The 23,369-nt window shown below is 39.7% G+C and overlaps 1 protein-coding gene across 4 annotated transcripts in view; it reads left to right on the top strand.

Moving 5' to 3' along the window:
• The window catches only part of LOC126336849 (mediator of RNA polymerase II transcription subunit 12), a 356,148-nt gene that overhangs the window by 36,325 nt on the left and 296,454 nt on the right, over positions 1-23,369 (top strand). For all 4 annotated transcript variants that reach the window (XM_050000939.1, XM_050000937.1, XM_050000940.1 and 1 more), the window contains 2 exons: positions 11,417-11,537; positions 17,365-17,516. In XM_050000939.1, coding sequence (XP_049856896.1) covers positions 11,417-11,537; positions 17,365-17,516 — 273 coding nt within the window. The remainder of the gene's footprint in view (positions 1-11,416; positions 11,538-17,364; positions 17,517-23,369) is intronic.

The following is a 23,369-nucleotide window of genomic DNA, read 5'->3' as shown; positions in this document are numbered from 1 at the left end:
GAAACTTTGTTAATAGACTTTCTAGGGATCTTCAGGTGTCTTCCAGTTCAGTTCCTTCAGTATCTCTGTGACACTATCCCAAGAATTAAACAAACCTGTGACCATTTGTGGTGTCCTTCTCTGTATATGTTCAGTATCCCTTGTTAGTCCTGTCTGGTGGTGGTCCCACACTGAGCAATATTCTAGAACCATTGGCACAAGTGATTTGTCAGCAGTACCCTTTGTAGATTGATTAGAATTCCCCAGTATTCTACCAATAAATCGAAGTCTATCACCTGCTTTACCCATGACTGAACATATGTGATCATTCTATTTCATGTCTGTAAAAAGTGTTATGCCCAGGTATTTGTATGAGTTGGCCGATTCAAATTGTGACTCATTTTCGTTCTATAAAGTGCAAAATTTTACATTTATGAACATTTAGAGCAAATTACCAGTATCTGGATGACATTGAAATCTGATCAAGATCTGACTGAATATTTATGCAGCTTCTTTCAAATAGTACTTTAGTGTAGATAACTCTGTCATCTGCAAAAAGCCTGATTTTACTATTAATATTGTCTGCAAGGTCATTAACATACAACGTGAAGAGCAAGGATCCCAACACACTTCTCTGGGCACATCAAGGCCACTTCTACATCTGACAATGACTATCCATCCAAGATCACATGCTGCATCCTCCCTACGAAAATGTCTTCAGTCCAGTCATAAATTTCACTCGATATCCCATATGGTCGTACTTTTAACAATAAGCTTAGGTGTGGTACCGAGTCAACTGCTTTTTGGAAATTAAGAAATACTGCATCTACCTGATGGCTTTGATCAAGGCTTTCAGTATGCCATGAGAAAAGTGCAGTTGGGTTTTCCATAATCAGTGTTTTCAGAATCCATGCTGGCTAGCATTGAGGAGCTCATTCTGTTCAAGATACATCATTATGTTCTAAGATTCTATAACAAGCCGATGTCAAGAATGTTAGGCTTTAGTTTTGTGGATCACTTCTCTTCTTGTAGACAGGTGTGACCTGTGTTTTTTCCAAGAACTGGACATGGTTTTTTTGTTTGAGGGATATATCATAGATTGTAGTTAGAAGAGAGGCTAACTGTCACAAAGTCAGTGTAGAATCTGATAGGAATTCCGTCGGGCTCTGGAGCTTTGCTCAGTTTTAATGATTTCAGCTGTTTCTCGACACCACAGACTCTAATACTTATTTCATTCATCTTTTCAGTAGTATTAGGATTAAAATGGGCTAATTGTCCTGGGTTTTCCTTTGCAAAGGAACATTTGAAAATAGAGCTAAGCTTTTCAGCTTTTGCTCTGCTACCCTCAATTTCAGTTCCTGTCTCAGTCACTAGGAACTGGACAATATCTTTGGTGCAACCTACAGCCTTTGCATATGACCAGAATTTTGTGAGATATCATGTGACAATGTTCTACGAAGGTAGTCGTTGAAGGTATCATGCATTGCTCTCTTGACAGCTGAAGGTATTTCATTCACCATCTCTGTATCTACATTATAGCTATACGCTTTGTTTTACACCTATTGTGCAGTAATCTTTGTTTATTTAAAAGTTTCTTTAGAATGACTATACCATAGAGATTCCTTCCCATTATGAACTGTTGTACTGGGTACCTATCTATCCAGTGTATGTTCAACTACTCTTTTAAACTTGAGCCATAGTTCCTTTACATGTTCATGCCCTATGTTGAACATCCTCATTGAGATATGACACTACTGTTTTTTATCTAGTTTACTGAGCATATATACCTTTCTGCTTGTTTTAGTTGTCCTTTGTACCTATTATTGCCACAACTGTCATGGTCACTGATACCAGTTTCAATGTGGACATCTTTAAAGAGGTCAGGTTTATTTGTTGCCAGATTCTCTATATTTTTGTCATGAGTGTGATTTCTAGCTGCCTTTTCTAGGTAGTTTTCAGAGAAGGCATTTAGTAATGTTTTACAGGATATCTTACCATGCCCACCACTAGCAAAACTGTAATTTTTGCAATTGATTGTTGGATAATTCATGTCTCCACCGATGATTAAAGCATGATTGGGGAAATTACATAAAAGTGAAGCGAGATTTTCTCTGACATTTTTGGTTATGTTAGGAGATGAACCTGCGAAGGATCCAATTAACATTTTATATCGCCCCCTCCCCCACCCGACCCCACCCCACCCCACCCATCCCATACTGAGTCTTGTCCAAACCATCTCACCTGCAACTTTAATTTCATTAGAATGGATTTGAGTTCCTTGTCTACTGCATCAAATACACCACCTCCAGTTCCCATTTGCTCATCCTATCAGTAGACACTCAAATTTACCCCAAAAATCATACTGCTATCAATTTCAGGCTTCAAACAGCTTTCTGTATCTAGTATTATGTGAACTTCACTGCTTTTCAGGAGAGCTTCCAGCCCTGGATCTTCATTGCAAATGCTTTGGCAATTAACAGTTCGGATTTTAATGCTCTCATCTGTAGGAGGCATTTCTTTAGATCTTACATGGATATATTTGGGTTTCCTACAGCTATTGTTTGTTATCTGCATTGGATAGAGTGTTGCATAATGTGAAAACCTCTTGTGTGCACCCCACATGTAATGCACACCTAACCAATTTACAGGGACCCTGCAGCTCTCAACCGTATGGCACAAGTACAGGAAGTTGCAGCTTAGCTTGTCATAGAGCCTTTGGTGTCTGGTTCAGTCGGGTTGGGGGGGGGGGGGGGGGGAGGTGAGGATGATGTGGGGTGTGGAGGCAATCCTTGCAAAACTTTACTCATATATGGATTTGGGTGTATAAATACCCCACACGAGATTGGAGACTGGAGCTGACAGCAAGCTCAGCAGCATTCGTCCCTTATGTGTGGACAAGGCAGCACCTTCTCGTCACACCATGAGGATGACTGAATGTGCAACTGTGAGCTGCAAAATCACATAAAGACATTGGTAGCTCCTACCATGATGTGATTGATGGAGCAATTTGCAAGCCCAGTGTGCGACTCCATGGTGACTGCACCATGAGCAGTCAGGTAGCAACCAAAGATGGCAACACTAGCAACTCCATTAAAGGTCTTTGTTTATAAATCCCTAAGTAGGAGGTATAAAATAAAGGCCTCCCCTTTTACCCTAAAAAATAAATAAACTGTACCAAAACAACTTAAGGTAGCTAGTGGCTTCGGCTCAATAGAGTGGATGCTTGCAGTGGCCCACCTGCATCCCTCCTTCTGAAGAGAACTGGAGCTGTCAGAGGTTCTAACAAAGTGGGATCTGGCACCTCCTTATCAGTTTACATGTAGCTGTGAGTAAAATAACTATTTCCCATACATTCTATCCATTATTTAATTCACCCTCTACCCCACCCCTTCAGGGGTCCACCACTCCCCAATCTTTGGTGAGTTTGTTTTTGGATACCAAGCAGCCCCTCCCCTCCCCACCAGCCTTTGCAGCACCTCTTCCCTTTCCGTGCTACTGAGTGAGGTGGCACAGTGGTTAGCACACTGGACTCGTTTTTAGGACGACGACGGTTCAAACCCACGTCCGACCATCTTGATTTAGGTTTTCCATAATTTCCCTAAATTGCTTCTGGCAAAAGCCAGGATGGTTCCTTTGAAAGGGCATGACCGACTTCCTTCCTATCCTTCCCTAATCCTATGGGACCAGTGACCTCGAATTTTGGTCCCCTCCCCCAAATCAACCAACCTTTCTGTGCTGCATGTCTATCCTCCTGCTTTTCTTTTTCCCCTCCCTAGGGGAACATGTCTTGAACAGTTTCAGGACTGTGTTCTGAAGTTTCAGTAGTCCGGCATTGGAACAGTCCCATATATACCAAGTGAGAAAGTGCTGGTAGATAGGCACAATAAAAAAAACACACACACAAAATTTCGAGCTTTCACAACCCATGGTTGCTTCGTCAGGAAAGAAGGTAGGAGAGGGAAAGATGAAAGGATGTGGGTTTTAAGGGAGAGGGTAAGGAGTCATTCCAATCCCGGGAGCGGAAAGACTTACCTTAGGGGGAAAAAAGGACAGGTACACACACACACACACACACACATATACAGACACAAGCAGATATATTTAAAGGCAAAGAGTTTGGGCAGAGATGTCAGTCGAGGCGGAAGTGCAGAGGCAAAGATGATGTTGAATGACAGGTGAGGTATGAGTGGCGGCAACTTGAAATTAGTGGAGATCTTCCTGTTATCCCTCCCTTTATCCCCATCTCCTCCCCTTCCTCCACTTTGGCATTTGAGGTTTCTCTTTGTTTCTTCTTCCTCCCCGTGTGCTCCTGAAGGCCAGCCCACACATTTGACCCATAACAGGTGATTGGGTAACACAATTCCCACCCAGGGTCAACACGTAGGGTTCATACGTACCGCCTGATACAAGCCAGGCTCAGGGAGGGGTGATTGCCTGAGCTGTTTCCTTCTGAAATTGCCAATTGGTCTCACTTGTCAGGAGTTCTGGAGGTATGACCTGATGTGTGAACAATCACATAAGGCAGGAGATTGTCCACCATCAGAGAGGGTTCCCAGTTGGAAGGAGCACACCATCAGACACACTGGCAATCCCCCCCTCCCAATTATGTGCCAATCACCATTTCAGTCTGCATCTACCAAGCAAAAACCAACATAAACAGCATGAGGCTAAGATTCAAAGGCTCTCGTAGCTGCAACTTGGTTCCTGTGGTATTTCATACCAAAGAAGATCAGACCTTTGCTATGGTTAATCTGTTTATTATTCAGAAAGGATATGATGTAATTTCAGGCCATGCAAACTCCCACTCTTACTTATGTAATGGGATTCTGCTTATGGAGCAATTGTAATTTTCAATCCCAACAGTTGCTTAAACTATTGCTCCTCCAAGACTGTATTGTTCGTGTCAATGATGATGTTTGGTTTGTGGGGCGTTCAACTACACGGTTATCAGCACCCATACACAGTCCCAACCTTTGCTCAGTCCATTCTCACCACTGCCATGAATGATGATGACAACACAAACACCCAGTCATCTTGAGGCAGTGATAATCCTCGACCCCACCAGGAATCAAACCTAGGACTCTGTGCTCGGGAAGCAAGAACACAAGTGCGAGACCATGAGCTGCAGATTGTTCATGCCGAGGCCCACTGTATGCTAAATTCTTTGCTTGGTGTTATTTACACTCAGCTGTTTGATGGTCTGACAAAGGGAGAAATCCAGACTTATCCCTGTGATCAGGGCATCACTCCTGTCCATTGGGTAGTGAAAAATATTGATAAAAACTTAGCACCTACATGCACTCTTTTTCTCACATTTAATAGTAGCGCTTCCATTTAAGTTTAAGGCAGGCTGTGAAGTCATTGCAGTCAGACTGTACATTCCAAATCCGATGCATTGAAACCAGTGTCAACATTATAATCACACTCGCCTTTCCTGCCAAAACATGTAGACAAGTTAAATGGCTTGTCTGGAACCAAAGTACCATATAGAACCTTAGCCAGTAACCCTGTACTCTCTCATCTATATTCCAAGTCTCCCAAGCCAAAATGTTCGCATCAGGGAAAGCTTCAAGGCCACCATAGTCTGTGTGATTCCCCCATACAACAGCCAACCATATATTGCCTCCAAACACAGCTGGTATATCACACGTAAACTGCATTCTCAGTCCACAAAAGACATTTGGAGTACCAATAAACTGCTGCTTATTGAATTGACCAGCAAGATCAGTGTCTATTGCTTTCAATGACTTGTACACAGGAACACTCCACTTCCAACTTGACTATAACCATGTTGCACAGGCATTGCAGAGGTATGTTAACACAAGTGAGATGCTCACAAAGGGTGTCCCCCACCTTCTTCTCCCCACTGTATCAATTGTAATGGTGACTGTTCCGCTTCATCCCATGAATGTCCTGTATATCTTAATGAGTGGCCTGTCCAAGACATCCAGGTGAAGGAAAAAATGTCCTACTCTGTCACTCACGAGTTGTTGACGAGTCAAAAGGTCTGCATTTTACTGTCCTGCACTTATCATTCCATTGTTGCTATGCCTCACTCCACTGTCACGCCACTCAGACTGACGACGTCCACACTCCGTTTTTCTGCTCGGTATGTTTAATACCCACCATCCCCTTTGGGGCTCTTCAAGAAAATGTCCATGAGGCTTCCTATTGGCTGAACTCCTCCATCAACTCAACCTCATCTGTCTTAACACTGTAGCACCCACATTCCTTTCAGGCTCCACACACATCTGTGCTCATTTGGACCTCTTATTCTGCACTGCCCTGCTTGCTCATCATCTTGAATGGTCTGTTCTGTCTGACACATACTCGAGTGACCATTCTCTGTGCACTATCCATTTGCTGACTCCTACCCACCTGCGTATAAATCCGACTGGCAGCTTTTTAAGGCCAAGGGGAGGCTTCGACGAACATTTCCCCAGTTGTGATGACCTTACAAATGTTATCCATACCTCTGAAGAATGTTCCACAACTCATACTTCATCTTCATCGTGCTGTGTTGTGGTCCCCTGGTGGACTGATGCATGCTGCAACACAATACACATGTAGTGACGTGCTCTCCATATTTTTAACCATTATCATATGAGGCAAATTGTATTCGTTATAAACAGTTGCATGTGCAGTGTGGTTGTATTCTTTGGGATAGCAAAAAAACTAGGTGGATTTCCTTTACTGGTTCTTTTAACGGTTTCATTCCTTCTTCCATTATGTGGGGGGGGGGGGGGGGGGGCAGCCTTCGTTGGCTCTCTGGGACTGAGGTCCACATTCTGATTTTCGTCCTGAATGTAGCACATGAAGTCATTGTAAACACTATTGCTATCTCCAACACCTTGGGCCACTATTTTGCCACTATTTCTTGCTCCACCTACTATCATCCCACCTTTCTCCCTCGGAAAGGAGTGAAGGCGGTTTGGGTGATATCCTCCTTCTCTCAGAATTGTGAATGCTACAATACCGCATTTACTATTAGGGAGTTAGACCATACTCTTACTTCATCCCGATCTTCTGTCCTGGGGCCAGATGATATTTACACTCAGATATTGCAGCACCTTTCTCATGTGGGCAAGCTCTTTCTCCTTCATACATACAATGCATTTGGGTAGAAGTCATGTTTCCCAGATGCTTGCATGAAGCCATTAAGCCCAATAAGAACAAACATCTTGCTTCTAGCTACCACCCCATTTCTCTCACCACCTGTGTTTGCAAGGTGGTGGAATATGTGAATCAAGCCAGCTGGTAGGGTGGCTCGAGTGTCACACTCTACTAACTACTGTACTGTGTGGATTTTGAGTGTGCCATTTTGCAGTTGACCATCTCGTCACTTTGTCAACCCATGCCTTGAATAGTTTTCTGTGGGTATACCAGACTATGGCCATGTTTTTTGATTTGGAGAAAGCCTACGAAACCTGCTGGAGGACTTGTATCCTCTGTACTGTATATATGTGGGGCTTCCGAAGACGCCTGCTCTATTTCCTTCGGGAATTTTTAAAGCACTGAGTTTTCAAGGTACATATGGTCTCAGCCTTGTTGGACACCTTTACCCAGGAGAATGGGATGCCTCGAGGCTCTGTCCTGACCGTCGTGCTCTTTGCCATAGCTGTTTACTGCATCATGGAATGTCTCTTGCCAGGCACCTGGCACTTTGTGCTCATTCTCATCAACTTTTGACGGTTCATCATTTCCTAACCGAATGTCCTTTTTCTTACCACTTATGTTCCAGTGCCTGTTGCTGTCTGAGTTATTGACTGTTCTAGCAAATGACGCATAGGCTGTCGACCACATTCTACTTTTTATACGTCATAGCAATATGAAAAAGGACATTTAATCTTCGGTCGGGGACTTCCGCTGTCTCTATGGCAAATTTTGTGGACCTCTTTTCAAAGGAAAGTCCTTGTTTTTAACTCTTTCCTTCCATCACATCGGCTTAACATGTAGCCACTTCTGACTTCTACTTAGTCATGTTATGACATGGGTGCATATGACCTCAGTTGTTCTTGTGCCCTAAAACAAAACACCCAAAACCCATCCATTTACACAAGTCTGAAGAAAAATTAGAAACTAAGAGGCTAGGTAGGCCGACTCCTAGTTTAACAGTTTTGCAGAGAGTTGAAATGTCATGAATTCAGTAGTAAATTTAACTCCAAATTGTTCAATAAGCATGAACGCGTATGTGCTTGTGGTTTGGAAAGAGCTTTATTTTGTTTTCTATGTTTATAATTTTGAGGAGCGCTTTCATGGGCTAAAAACAGAGTCTGTGATATTCATCATTTCCAAGGCAAAATTAAGAAACCCTTACACAACCAAAAAGTTACCAGTATAGATAGATACTAAATCTAATTATTAACAGTATCCTTTTCTGTGGTGCCTTGGAACTTGCTCTCAGATGACATGATAAGCCTGAATCATCTTCCAATCCTGACATGGCCTGAATTTTAGTGCAGAATTAGAATCGCAAGGAGAGGTTCCCAGCAGTGGGATTGACTTTTTGAAATCATCTATATCATTAACATAGGTTAAGGTACGAGGTATCACATGGTGCAGCCATTCATCCTCATGGGCTCTCATTTGTGAGATGTTGATGAAAAGGAAAAATTTCAGACTTTTGCATGGCACTCAGTGCGTCAAAAGAGGTGTGTTGCATAGATTGGTTGCATGGTGTAATCGATAGGGTAAGGGCTTCACACACAGAAGGTTATAGGTTCAAATCTTTGTAGGTGCAGTAATTTTTTAAGAATCTTTATATAACTGACTTTGATCATCGGTTTTATTCAGTTAATTGATTAAAACTGAATTTTTTATTTCCATTACTTTGTCACACCGTTTTAGTCATAACATCAACTTCTTTATTTGCCGTCATTTTTCTTTCTATCTTTCTTTTTCCCCATGAAATCTTTGTTCATGTGTTTTTAATTAATATTGTGTATTAATGTTGATATAATTTCTTTTTATTGTATTCATAAATCTTTTTCTCATTTTGCTTGAGTTTCATTTTACTTATAAACCCCTCTTTTTTTTTAAATATTCTACTGCATTATTTGGTCCATAGTGCAGTAGGAAATTAGGCTATGTATTAAACTTTTCTATGACAATTACCATGCAAAAGAAAGGAAAAAAAACTGCATATCTTGTAGTGAAAAATCTGTATTTCACATCATTGCACAGTCAGTGGAAATATATTATTTTGTCTTTTGTTTTTTAACCGATAGATTGGAATTTTCAAGTAATTGAATATTATAATAGATACATATAATTAAATTTACATTCACAATAATTCCAAGTGGAACAAGATTGATTAAAATTATGTGACAAAAGAATACAAGTAAAAAAACTACATTTCAACCAATTGATTGAATAAAAATAATGGTCACAGTTGTTTCAATAAAGATTTTAAAAATAAAAATATTTAAGGCATCTGATTAGATTCCAACCCACAACCTCCTGCATGTGAAGCCCTTACCCTATCTATTACACAACACAAACAGTGTATGTAATACAACTTTTTTAATGCTATTGAGCATCATGAAAAATTCTGAAATTTGTTTCGTCGATAACTTGCATGCAAGGGCCCATGCCATAAAAGAGGGAGAATTTGAGATGAAGGAGTGACATGTAATATAATGCAGGAGGCAAGAGAATTATGTGATGATGTAAGTTATGAGGTAAAAGAAAGATTCAGGTTCACTGGACCCTTAGTTGTTCCTCTCTCTTTCTAGAAGAGAAATTTACCATTTACTCTTCCACTTTTTCAGCAACTTCTTTCAGAGCAGCTATTAAATGCTGTTCTTTTTTTCCAAACAAAGAATCTTTGACAGGAACTCCCTGTTACGTATAGATGAGAGTAGTAGGAAAGTATCTTTTGAACTTACTTTATTGCATAAAGGGTATAATCTTTGTGATACATTGAGCAAATTGTGAAACTCATGAAAACAATAATTACAGTTACAACACCATGCCAGAAGCAGAATGTTGTTTATCATCACTGAAATGCATCATAACCTTCTTGTAAAACTATGGACCACAAAAGACAACAGCACTCGCACTATACTGTGTTGAATGAGACCTCATTTTAGCAGTTACTGACTTCAATCTTTAGTGATTGAAAAATTTGCAAATATGAAGGAAAAAAGAACAGAATTCCTCTGCATGTGGTCACTACAATGTTAAATGACAGAAATACAATCAGATGTCATTAACATCAGTCCTACTCCCCCTCTCCCCCTGACTTTATTTATGATAAGCAGTAACATCTGAATTGTTACTGTATACAATAATAAGAATTGTTACAAAGGAGCTTAGGGTACATGTAATGAAAGCTTGACTTTTTATTGCTTTCTAAAACTTTGTGAGGAAAAAACAATGAGAAAGCACATAATATGCAAAACTGGGATGAAAGGAAGAGAAATTGTTAATACAAAGAATTTCTGATATTTCATTCACAGGTATAAGAATGTTTGAATCAGAAAAGACAAATTAGAATTTAAATGGCCGGAGGGGGGCCAAATAAAGAAAGTCCACAAGCAACAAATAGCAGAGCTGCTGCCGATGGGTGAGAAACAGTACAAAATTGTGTGCCAGGAAATAATGATTATGCATAAAATTGTTAATTCATATTTAGTTTCAAGACGCCGAAAAGAACTTTAAATCTATATTTTCTTGTTTATGAATTTATCATTCAGTTATCATTTTTATCACTTCATGTTATGCATTTTCTCTTTAGCTGTAAAAACATTGTAAGTTATTATGTGTGTAAGTTCAATATTGGTGGTGTTTGTATCGCGATTCCTCCTAAAATGACTTTTTCAGCTAAGTATATGAAAATGAATTTACCTGTAAGGATTACAGCAGTATATACTCATTACTTATACAGTTTGTTATACATACATAATAGATTCGAAAACAGCAAATGAATTATCACTCTTCTGTGAATGTTTACCTAATGTAACTACCAGTAAGAGTGTAAATATGGTGCATATACTGTCAGCTGCAGTGTCACATGGTTTCACTGAAAGATGTCTAGCTTAAACCACAGGAAATACAGTGGTCTCCAAAGCCACTTATTCACACATCATTGTTTGCAGCAGATATTTCTTTGTGTAAGTGTGTCATGGTGAAATCACAGGATTTAAGGTTTATGTGAATTTAAAGTACATTGAAGCCATTTGTCCTCAAGTGAGACAGAGGTGGAATTTGAATTGAGATTTATTTTCTTTCAAGCAGAATACTGCATTGGGCATTAAGCTGAGATAGAGATTTGTCAGAAAATGTGTACAAATCTTTTCATTGTGGGCTTTGTCTTTTTTTATGATCACCTGTAAAATGTATTTTGTTTTATAATTCCAAATATTTCTCTCTGTTTGCCTATGATTTTATTGCAGTCCATATAAAATTGACAATTCATGGTTTCTTTTTATTACAGTAATGTGTTGGTGCCCAGTACCATTCAACCTGGCCTCAACCCTCTCACTGTCACTTTTAATGAGTACATGAATTGCCCACATCATCGTGATATTGTGATGAGTCTTAGTGCAATACTACAGGTAATTTTCCTTACTTTGCTACTCTGTTCAAGAATGACATTAAACTTATTTCAAACAATGGAAAATCCAGGATGGACTGTAACAATAGTTGATAAGGAAAGTTGCTACCCACTCTATAGTGGAGATACTGAGATGTGGAGATGCGACTCAGAATCTCCTCTATATGGTGAGTAGCAACTTTCCTTCTCAAATACTATTAAACTTATTTCCAGTTTTATAAGAAATAAAAGCTCCAAAAGTACTTGTATAAAAGAAAATAATTTGACTATGGTATGAGGTAAATTTCCGAACCATTCTCACCTGAGAGGTTAGTGGGAAAGAGGAAGAAAGAAAATATGTGGAGTGGTAGTGAATTTTTAACCTCTGCTCATTCCCCACTACTGCCATTAACATCACACCACCTCAATCTTTATCAGGATTGAGATAATGAGACAATGATGATTCATAAGTTTACTGTTGCGCTGCTCAAGAAATACATTGATTTAGGTCATTAGTTTGCCTTTATCTTCATCATTATTAAGAACCTCCACTATGCTGTTCCCTAAAACTGCTATATTATTATGCATTCTGGCCGGAATAGTTCGAGATAGCAGTCATGTGTGCATGAGCTGTGCTTGCTTGTGTGAATGCGAATGTGTTTTCCTTTCTAAAGAAGGCTTTGGCTGAAAACTCACTGTGTAACAGTCTCTTCATTGTGTCTGTCTGCAACTCAGCATTCCATCTTTACAGTGAGTAGCAACCTATTCTTTTTGTAATATTATCATTATTAAGAATATTTTTGAAAGACTCACTTTTCATTTTTATTTAAACTTTGAAAATGTTTATGGGATATTTTTTTATTATTGATTCTGCATTATTGTTGTGTGCTCTCCTCATACACAAACAATCAGCTCATAATATCGCTAGCCATTAATGAGCTTCCTCAATTTTGAAACTACTGTTTCATCTCAACGAAGTCTACTACGTAACAAATGCCCAATAATCTACCTAGAAAGAATAGCATTGTCCTGAAAAAATATAACTCCAGTTTGGTAACTTGCTGATTTACCATCATTTATTGTCATGTGTAGGTACTCCTTTACCTCTGCCATGTTGTTTGTTGGTTTGTATATTATGGTGTGGCACAAAACATTAAAATCAAACCTGAAAATACAAGGAACAGCAGATACTAAAGATGATGTTTTCACCAGATAAAATGAACATTACAACATGTTCAGAAAGGAAGCCAACATACATGCTAAAAGGGTGATATTTTAGTAAGTGTGTCTCTTATCAGCTTCGCCAGAAGATGATGCAGGCAATACTCAGCAAAATGTTGCACCATTTGATGAACTCACCATCCTGGAAATCTGAGAACATTAATTAGCTCAGCTTTCCAGAAATGCCAGCAATATCATTTTGCTCTTTTCTTCACTATGTTTACTATGTCATGCTGAATGTGCCCATTTTCAACACTAGACCTTTTGAGCAAACATGTTCATAATTTAGTCATTATATAATATGATATATACTAGAATGAGCAATTTTAATACATAGAGTATTTCATTATATGCAAAGATTCCATGAGCAGATTCAATGCAACAAATAAATATGGAAACATAAATCTAAAGTTATTTTTGAGAGACTTTGTCATCTCAAAAGGTGCTGACTTGAAATGTGTTACTCAACAGTAAATCGAAAACCAATTGCAATAAACCATATTACTGCAGACATAGAATCATGGAGACTATATCCTTTCATGTATTAAATGGGAATAGCACCCTGAAATTGCTTAGAACTTTTCAAGCCGGGACTTGAAGGGAGTTTGCTCAATATGTTAGGAAGCAGCATGTAGAACGCTTTAACAAAGATGAACTTCAAAGCAAGCATTAATCCTCACTGTTGTGAAAAAGAAATAGTTATGCAGCCCTCTCTACTGTTGTGTGTGTTGTGTGGCCTGATGTCATTTCAGTGTTATTCATAGGCTGGGGGTGTAACCAACTGACGGCCTAGTTCGTGCTTTGAGCCATGCACTGGAAGTTAATATCTTATTAAATAGTGATAGTGTGGGATGAATGAAAAACCTAATGAGGTTTCCAGTATTCAGTATTAGAAATGCACATTTATGTTGTTACAGTTTGATCCCAGAGTGGTAGCTACCACTCAGTGATGTGTAGCTGGTACAATACACATTCTTCATCATGCATAAGATGTTTGTCAGTCCCTCACAACTGCACACCACGTTCACATAGCGAATAAAAGTCTGCTCTGTAAACTTTCATCACAGTGTAAACAGGTAGGCAACCACAACACTGTGAGATATAGTAGGGCCTAATAATTTCATAGTTTTCTAAGCCCATTGCTGTAGAATATGAACATTGGTCAGGATTTCATTCCACATGACATATGCAACAGCACTATAGGTGTGATTTATGAGATAACAATAAAGAGTCATGCTTCCTATGAAGATGGCCCTTTCTATTCCTTTTTACCTGCTGTTTTCTAACAATTATGTAATCTTGTTTCAAGTACAGGGTTACAGAGTTTAAGGAAGTCAAGCAGGTGAATCACTGTTTAATACATGAAGGAGAGATGTACTACCTGTGATGTTATGTTGTGTGATTGTTTCTTGTTGCCTGTATGCCAGTTTTCAATGCTATGTCTGAGGAGGTTTCTAGCTTTAACATTGGATGACTAATTTGAAGTCATCACCCTTAATGAAGTGAAATGCCCACAAAAATCTTTTTAGTCCCTACATATGTGTTACTATTTATTTGTCCCAGCAAATCTGCTCGCAGTGGATTAGTATATAATAATTAAACACCCTCTGGTACTGATCCATTACTGATTTAAAAGCTTAACACTGTAAGGAACACTTGATAATACTCAAAATCAACTGCACATATTTCAAAGTAATGTTGGGGTGTCATCCTCTTAACCACTATAACATACTTTTAAGGATTGGTACCATTATATGGAAGCATATCTCTCCCCACAATCCTTGCTCAAGTGAGTTTCCCCATAGGGAGACATTTTCTAGGCTTCACATCTCTCCGTAACAATGTACACCATCTTATCTACTTGCAAAGTACACATTAAAATCTCTGTTACTTGATTTGCAAGGTTGGGACAGCAAATTATATTGGCATGGCCACTATTTAATCTTTCAGCTACAGTGAATCCTCTCTATCTTGAAACACTCTATATCATACTGCTGAATATGAAACATAGTGTGTAGGACTTGTCTATTAATTTCACTTGAATACCAACTCCCAACATCAATTTTCTACATTGCTTATTTAACCATAAGATTGCTCTGTAATTTCATTATGATCATTCTACATTCCTTTTTCTTCTATGCTGTTTGTTTTATGTCTTTGTTAATGTTGCCTCTAGATCTTTTTTGAGGCCTTGCATTCTGTTGCTATCCATTGCTCCTCTCAATACTTCTAGGAGAATATTATCTGAAGGCACCATCTGCTCTAATAAGTTTTCTCTGTTTTATTTGCATAGTATTGGGTTGTCCACTTTCTCTAACATTCCTGTTCCACTGTTGCCTCTTTGTACGCATATGTTTAGTGGTTAGTGTTTTACATGCATAGAACTCCTAAAATACTGCTTCAAAAATCCCCCATGGTAACTACTGTATATCATTCTGGCTTTCATCATCCGCCTGGTCTTATGTTAAATATGTTTTTTCTTCCACTTGTCTTCTATGTTATTCCTTGTGTCTATTTACATTCTCTGTGTTGTATTTCAATCAGTTTCTGTTTCCTTTCCAATACTGTTCTGCTCCCTCCCTCCATACCAGTCCTCCTCTTTCAAATGTACCTTCACATCTCTATGTTCTAACCATAACTTGCTCTCCTCTTTAAGAGTTCACTTCTTTTTATATTTTACTTTCATTTACACTTTATCATTCATTTCAAGTTTTGCTCCCATGTTTGACGTATCAATTGCTTCCAATTATTGTCAGTTTTTTGCAATTTTAATCTTGACTGTTGAGTCAGCTGTTACTTTTTTAAAATTGTTATTAAGTATTTCAGACTAAAGCCACACAAGTGGTATCATTGACAGTTTTGGCTTCTTGCCAAGTCTTTATCAGGTTATTTGAATATGTTACTGAGTGACTCTTTCAACTGACATGGTCACAGGGACAGTATGGCTGGTCTGTGTGTGTTACTTCTGGTAAATTTTTATGTACCTTGTATCTTTCTTGAATCTTGGTTCATTCAGACATGCTTTTACCTCCTGTTGCATATCTCTATATTTCTTTCTCCTTCTCCCAGCCATGGAATATTTGAAACATTCTGAATCCTACATTTTAGGTATGATTCGTCAGGTGGACTTGAGTGGGGACTGTGTTGGATGGGGTGGACAGAGGAAGAAAGAGGCAGGAAGCAGAAGGAGAGATTGGGGATGGGTGTCTGGTGGCTCAAAGGGAGGCAGTAGGCATACAGTATAGGGATGCAGGAGAGATGGATGGCAGGTACATGAACTAGGCATGTTACAGACAGGCACTAGAGCCAGTGAGATGCACCACGTGATACAGATGAGTGGCAGGTACATGAACTAGGCATGTTACAGACAGGCACTAGAGCCAGTGAGATGCACCACATGATGCAGATGATGTGGAAGCATTGATTAGGAAAGGGTGGTTGGACAGAGCAAGGAAAAACTGTTGGGTAAAGGGTGTGGTGACAGTGGGGTAACAGAAATTGAGGCCCCACACTGGAGCAACTGAACAATATCCTTCACCGAGCTTTATTATCTATCTTCATGCCCAAAAATGAGGGACATCCTATCCACAACCCTTCCGTCTGCCATAAAATGGTATCCATCACCCACCTACCCAACCAACACAATATCCTAGTCCATCCCTCTGCCATTCCCACTCCCAAACCCTAGCCATAGGGTGCATATCCCTGTGAAGGCCCAGTTGTAAGGCCTGCCCAATACACACACCAGCTCTTCCTACTCTCCAGTCCTGTCACAGGCCTATCCTATCTCATCAGAGACAGGATCACTTGTGGAAGGAGCCATGTCATAAACTAGCTTTGCTGCAATTTCTACTCAGCATTTTATATGGGCATGACCGATACTCAACTGTCCACCAGAATGAATGGGCAGTGCCAATTCTGGCACAGAACAGAGTTGATCACCCACTGGCAGAAGATGCTGCTGAGCACAACATGCTTAAGTTCAGTGGCTCCTTTGCAACACTTGTTATCTAAATCTTTCCCTCTTGCACCAACTTTTCTGACCTACTTAGATGGGAGATATCATTGCAATACGTCCTCCTCTGCCACAATACTCCCAGCTCCAGTGTCCACTAACTCATTGCCCCCACACCCTCAGATCAACAGTTTGCCCACCATCTGTCATGTCACTCTCTCAACTGATGCCTCCATGTCATCTACTTCATGTGTCACACCTCACTGACTCTGGTGCTCTGGTGTCAAATGTCTAGCCTCTGCACCTGTCACCTCTCCATCCTGCATTCCTGTCCAGCATGAAGGCTGCCTCCCTCTGGCCCACTAGCTATTCACTCCCAAAACGTCCTTCATCTCCTCACCTTTTACTCTCTCTACCCACTCTACCCGATGCAACTACTCCACCCCTAGTCCACCTGCCGAACTTCAATCCCAGCATTGTGTGTCCATTCAGCACATTGTAGACCCGCAGTGTGCATCCATTTTCATAATTGTTTGTGTTCTAATGCAATGTAATTTATATTTTACTATTAGTGTGTGTATTTTTATGTATTATAATAATCTTATATTGTTACATAAAGTTCTGTTGATTTGAAGAAACCTATTTTATCCAGAAGTTTCTTCATGTTATATAGGTCATCACACTTGAATGCCCCACAGCATTAGTTTGGAACTGTGTGGGTGAGGGGAAGTCAAATTCTATGCTCAATGGATCACCTCTTGACCATTTATTGTGCACTCCATCTATGCTTCCAATGCCACAGAGAGCAAATAATCCAGAAGTAAGGTAAACAGAATTGAAAAGCTTTTACTTTGTTCTTTATTGTCATTTATGAAGACAAATTTGATTTTCCCACATTTATTTACATTTAATTGTGCAGGGGTTTTCTTATTTCAAAAATGAAAACATTTGGGTAACAGACATTAGACTTCATATCTGATTGCTTTGAGTTTTCAGTTTGTCAGTTTTGTAAAATAAGATATTCTCATTATTGTAGCACTCAGTACAAAAGAGAGCTGACCAATTAATTTTTTATACAGTCAAACATGAGGCTGCACAAAATACAATAATAAGGAAGCGACAGCCAGTGGCTTCCTAAGTCAGTAGCAGTGTACTAGCCCTAATGTAATCAAGACCAAAGTCCAAGCAGCATAGCATATCCAAGACTCGGTTGCGACCCTGTAGGATGACAGTGAATAGTAAAACAAAGAATGATGATTCCATAGATAGTCTTATAATGTGCATTTATTGTAGTATGACCACAGAAAGTAAAATCTGCCATAAGATAGTAATAAAAGAAATGATCATCTTTTATCAGCAGTAGATACAGCAGAAAGTTTGCTGTAGCACTGAGTCCTACAGATGATGTATGGCAGCTACTGAATGGTGTAGCAGAGCAATGTGGTATGGTGTGGACTCATCAGAAGCTCCAAAAGATGGGATGTCATAGGCAACCGGTGTGAGCAGCATGGAGAGGAGCTGCAGCTGCAGCTCTCTGTTGGAGGTTGCACCACTGATTAAGTGCGCTGTGGCAGAGCAATCTCCATGGGCTCTTGATGACCATGTGACCCGTAGACACAACTTGCTCATATTGTAGTTCCACTGTAGGTGCTACATGTGCTGTCCATGAATGATGATGGTTGGTCCTAGTGGCACCTGTTAGCATTAGACCTGTAAACATAATATTTGTAATCAGCACCAAATTAAAACACACAGGTGAGACGCATAAGCAGAGGGAGCTTGTCTGGGCCAAGGTCCAGCAACTCGTATAATGCAAACAGCGTACCAGAAACAGGATTGCCCAGCTATGCAGGGGCCTAGCCCTATTTACAATATATGGGGTCTGGTAAAAAGAGGGGCTGCTGTGTAAGTTGTGGTGGAGATACTGGGTTTTTAGTTGATAACAGAGTACATGCTATTTTCAGTAGGCACAATATATTGGCTAGCTGAGCATCATGCATTTGTTATGGAACAGTATATTCATAGCTATGCTTCTGTGAGTTCCACTCAGAGAGCATTTCACTCTCACTTTGAACTTGGTCAGCATGATTCTCTTCCTGATAGAAAAAATATTCACTCATCAATCCAGCAATCTCCATAGTGCTCAATACTTAAAACATATGGCTGTCTGCGAATTATCTGGTAGGGATGTAAGAAGAATCTTGCACAGAGATCTTCACATGCACCCATGCATTATGATGCTTACCCAAGAATTAAGAGAGAGACATTTTGAAACTTGCAGAGCTGTATGTGAGGAAATACTTCCGAACATTCCCCCTGGAGCTGTTTTGATTTCTTCTGATGAGGCCCACTTACACTTGTTGAACACGGTAAATAAACAAAATTTCTTCTACTAGGCGGCAGAAAACCCTCAGGAACTTCACAGACAACTGCTTCACACTCATTGTGTGACAGTGTGGGGCCATATTTCATCAAAGAAGATGGCTTAATGGTAACAGTTAATTCAAATCGCTACTGCCACATGGTAGAGACTTTCCTCCGACCTAAGGTAAACCACTGTGTTGGTGAACATGAAGAAGGAGAAATCTGGCTCCAATACGATGGAGTTACAGCTTACACTACTCAGCATTGTCTAGAAATTTTGAGAGACTTGTTTCCTGGATGTCTTTTCTCTTGTGGAGAAATTGTCAGGTCCCTAAGGTCACCCGGTGTCCCCACTCCTGTGGGGACACCTAAAGGCTCAAGTGAACAAACATTGCCCCACAAATTTGCAAACACTTAAGTAAGCAATCAGCCAGGAAATGGCTGCCTTTCCACTGGAAATGAGAAAGAGAACACAATACAACTTTCAGAAAAGGCTTTTTCAATGTGTCAAGATTGGAGGATGTCATTTACTGGAAATAATTTTTATAACCAGCGAATGTAAAATGGCATAGTTTTTGTTGTTCACAAGTAAAAATATTTTCTCAATACCTTTGTTTGTTTGTAACTACCTTTTGAAATACAGAAGGTCTTTGTGCCATATCCTGTATTACACTCGTGCTTCCTTTTGGTTGCATCATAATACGTTTAGTAGAAGAGGCATTTGATAATGTAACAACCATTACTTAGATGGCACACACAAAAAGGGGGAGATGGGGTTAAACTACACTCTCCTTATGTACAAGTCCATTGCCCAGTAGACACAATAGAGAAATCTGCTGTACTTCATTGCAAGAGGTCACAGAAAATCTGATGAGCACTGAAAATTACAGATTTCTCCATAAGCATAATGCTCTCTCTTTTTAATCGCACCATAATTTTCTTTAACTGGAGAGATAAAAAATCTACTCAGAAGAAAAAATATACAAAGATTAAAGAAATATGCTAGCTTTTGGAGCCAATGGGTTGAAGGGGAAGGAAGAGGGATCAAGGTAAAGGACTGGCAAGATATAGGAAATGGGGAGGGTTCGGAAAAGTTACCTACAACCCTGGGTCAGGGAGACTTACCGGATGGAGAAGGAAAGACCAATTGTTGGGGACTGCACTGGAAGAGATTTGAAAACCTGAGAGCTAGAGAGTGGAAGATGGGTAATAAGCAGCACAAAGATTACTTTACAAAACATTGTGGAAGAATTAATGAGGAAAGTTAAGTGCATTATATATGGTAGAGGTGGGGGATAGGGATGTTGTAATGCCTCTTCCCAATTGCAGAGTTCTGAGAATATGGTGTCTGGGGCAAGAATTCAGATGGCACATGTGGTGAAATGAGCACCAATGTCAAGACTGTTATGTTATAGAGGAGGCCTGTTCAGGAATTGGCTAGGTGAGCAAGAGTCCTTGCACTCTATCACCGCCTGGGTTGTGAGCTCTCACGGAAAATGTGCTGGTCAGACGTCATTATGTAGTGCAGGGGGAAGTGCAAACTGGGTGCTGTCTTCAGAGGACTTATCATGTGTTACATTTGCCATAGCCTTAGGTGCAAGCAAATATACTCGTATATAGTTGCACAGTAATTAAAGTGGAGAGCAGCTCTTTGTAGATCAGAGAAAAGCAGCATTGTGGCTGGGTTTAGTTCAAAGCAAAGGTCAGTCAAATCATCATCATCATCATCATCATCATTAACAAGTCATCAGTGTAGGATAGCTAGCTACAGTTATAGACATTCAGCGTGACAGGCAGTTGCATGATAAATTTCGTGATAAAACAACCCTCGCAGAATCATTTAATAATTTTCACCCTTATAAATTTCCGTAACTTCACAATTTTGCAGCTATGATTATGTTGATGTTTGTAATTACATATTCGTGCAAGCAACTTTTTTCTACAGTGAAGAGAATTATGTCTACACGTAAAAGCTCAATCACAGCAGAACTAAAAAGCTAATCTTTGAATTAGCAATGTTTCGAAAGTGATACCAGACAGCGATGTCTTAGTGCAAAGCAAAATAAGCACAATTTGATGACACCAAATGTTTTTCTGTTTAATGTGAGTATAAACTAATCAAAAAATACAAGTTGATGTCAGTTTAAATATGGTCCAAAAATTGTATTCATCAATCATAAGAAATATCATGTTTTGTATTTAGCTGTCCCATGGTCTTTGCCTCATCAATTAAAAGAAATGTAAGTTTCATTCCATTATCATTTCTCATCAATGCAACAGTTTTAGAAAATAAATTTGCCACAAAATGCTTTAATTAGCCACAGTGAAATGATACATCTCTGTAGTATTAATGTTAGCAGCCATAGAATATACTTGTTGACAACAGTTTCTTGTGCTAAGGTGCCTTGTTGCTGTTACTCTTCCCCTCTTCTCTTCTTCCCCTTCTGTTACTCACCGTGAGTGGCCAGTTGCTCACTGCTGAGGTTTTAGCACAAGCCAGCTCACACAAACAAACTGGTGAACAGGCCTGTTGTAGAGCCTGCTCTGCGACAGGATATAGTGTTTTGTCAGTTTACACCCTCTGTATGTGTCCATTTATCATTACTGATAACTTGGTGGTAGCCACACCGACGTAGATAGCCAAACAGCATGCACATAACATCTGGTACACAATGTGTGCTGTTTCACAGATGGATCTCCCTTTGATAGTATGTTTTGCCAGTTACAGGGCTGATATAGGTGGTGGTAGATGGGACAGCCAAAGGGATGGGAGCCAAAGGGTAGGGAAATTGGCGGCAGCCAAAGGGTAGGGAAATTGGCGGCAGCCAAAGGGTAGGGAAATTGGCGCAGAAGGAGCATAGGGTCTGATATGGATATTACGACCTCCTATACCAACCCTGTAACTGGCAAAACATATACTAACAAAGGGAGAACCACCTTTGAAATAACACTTGTCGTGTACCGGCTGATACACAAACACGTAATAAAAAAATGTAGAAGCAGAGCAGAATGGGAAATAATTCTGGTAATGGTATGGGGAGAAAATTGGAAAATTTACTGAGATAAGTGATTTTGACAAAAGGCTGATTGTACAGCCAGTCTTCCAGGAACAAGTATCTCATAAATGGCAAGTTGGTTATTTGTTTGCATGCTGCTGTTGTGAGCATCTATGTAAAGTGGTTGAAGGATTGTGAAACCACAAGGAGGCGATGAATCATATTACTTGTTACATCAAGTTCAGGGTAGTGTCTGGATACACTGTCATCCAGATGAATGGTTCCTCAGAAATGCACCACACCATGGATACAGACCAGTGTGAGCATTATTTTGCTGCAAAAACATTGAGCTTGGCTTCCGTGGGACCTGTGATGGTATCAAAGGCATCATGGCAGCTACAAACTGCCAACCACATAGAAATTTTATTCAGGAAACAACCTTTCATGTATTACATCCTTTCTTCTAGGAATGCTAGTTCAGAAATACATGCACTAGATCTTCTGTGAAGCTTGGAAGCTAGGAGAGATAAAGTAGCAGACTTATGCTATGCACACAGATTGTGAGTCTTATCTGGACAGATTGACTGGTAAGAGCATTGCTGATTAGATGCAAGGTTCCAAGTTAATATCTAGTGCAGGGTTTCAGAACGGTGTACATTCAGTGAGAGCAGGTGCAACTGATATTTAAAGGCCCTGAGGCAGAGCTGCCCCAAAATATATATTAAAATAAATTTCTCAGTAATGTTACACAAAATTTAAATTATCAGAATGCATTTCGCATATTTCCCACACAGATTTAAATTATGCTGGCCTACGTTTTTAGAACTGTGGATATCTGATTACACACTCTGTTTTTCAGACAGGTAGTAGCTAGTTTTAAGGCTATGCCTTGAAATCCCACTTAGCTTTATGTAGCAGAGCTTTGGGGTATGTTTCCCTTGAGAACAGGTCTGATGGGTGTCTCGAAGGCTCTGGTTTTTCAGCCTAAGGGTGTCCTACCAATCTGCACACAATTATCATCTTCCACTGCTTATGTCAAAAGGGAATGAATAGAGTTGATGAAACTTTGTTATTGAATCCGTATCTCTGTATATCGCTATTATGCTTTGATGAACTTTTAATTGATGTTTAGTATTATTTTTTGGATAGTGTTTTGGACAGGTTTTTTGTTTCTGCCACTGGCTGTTCTATCTACTGCTGGAATAAGTTTGGAAACCAAGAGTACATTAACATAAATGTCATCACCTAATGAGAATTTCACAACAGACTAGAGAAGGAGTGTACAAAATATACCTCTTGTGCAAAATATGTCCCGTTA

The sequence above is a fragment of the Schistocerca gregaria genome, chromosome 2, assembly GCF_023897955.1.
Source record: "Schistocerca gregaria isolate iqSchGreg1 chromosome 2, iqSchGreg1.2, whole genome shotgun sequence".
In the NCBI taxonomy this organism is placed as follows: domain Eukaryota; kingdom Metazoa; phylum Arthropoda; class Insecta; order Orthoptera; family Acrididae; genus Schistocerca; species Schistocerca gregaria.
The sequence above is the reverse complement of the archived record's forward strand: the minus strand, read 5'-3'. Positions and strand labels throughout refer to the sequence as shown.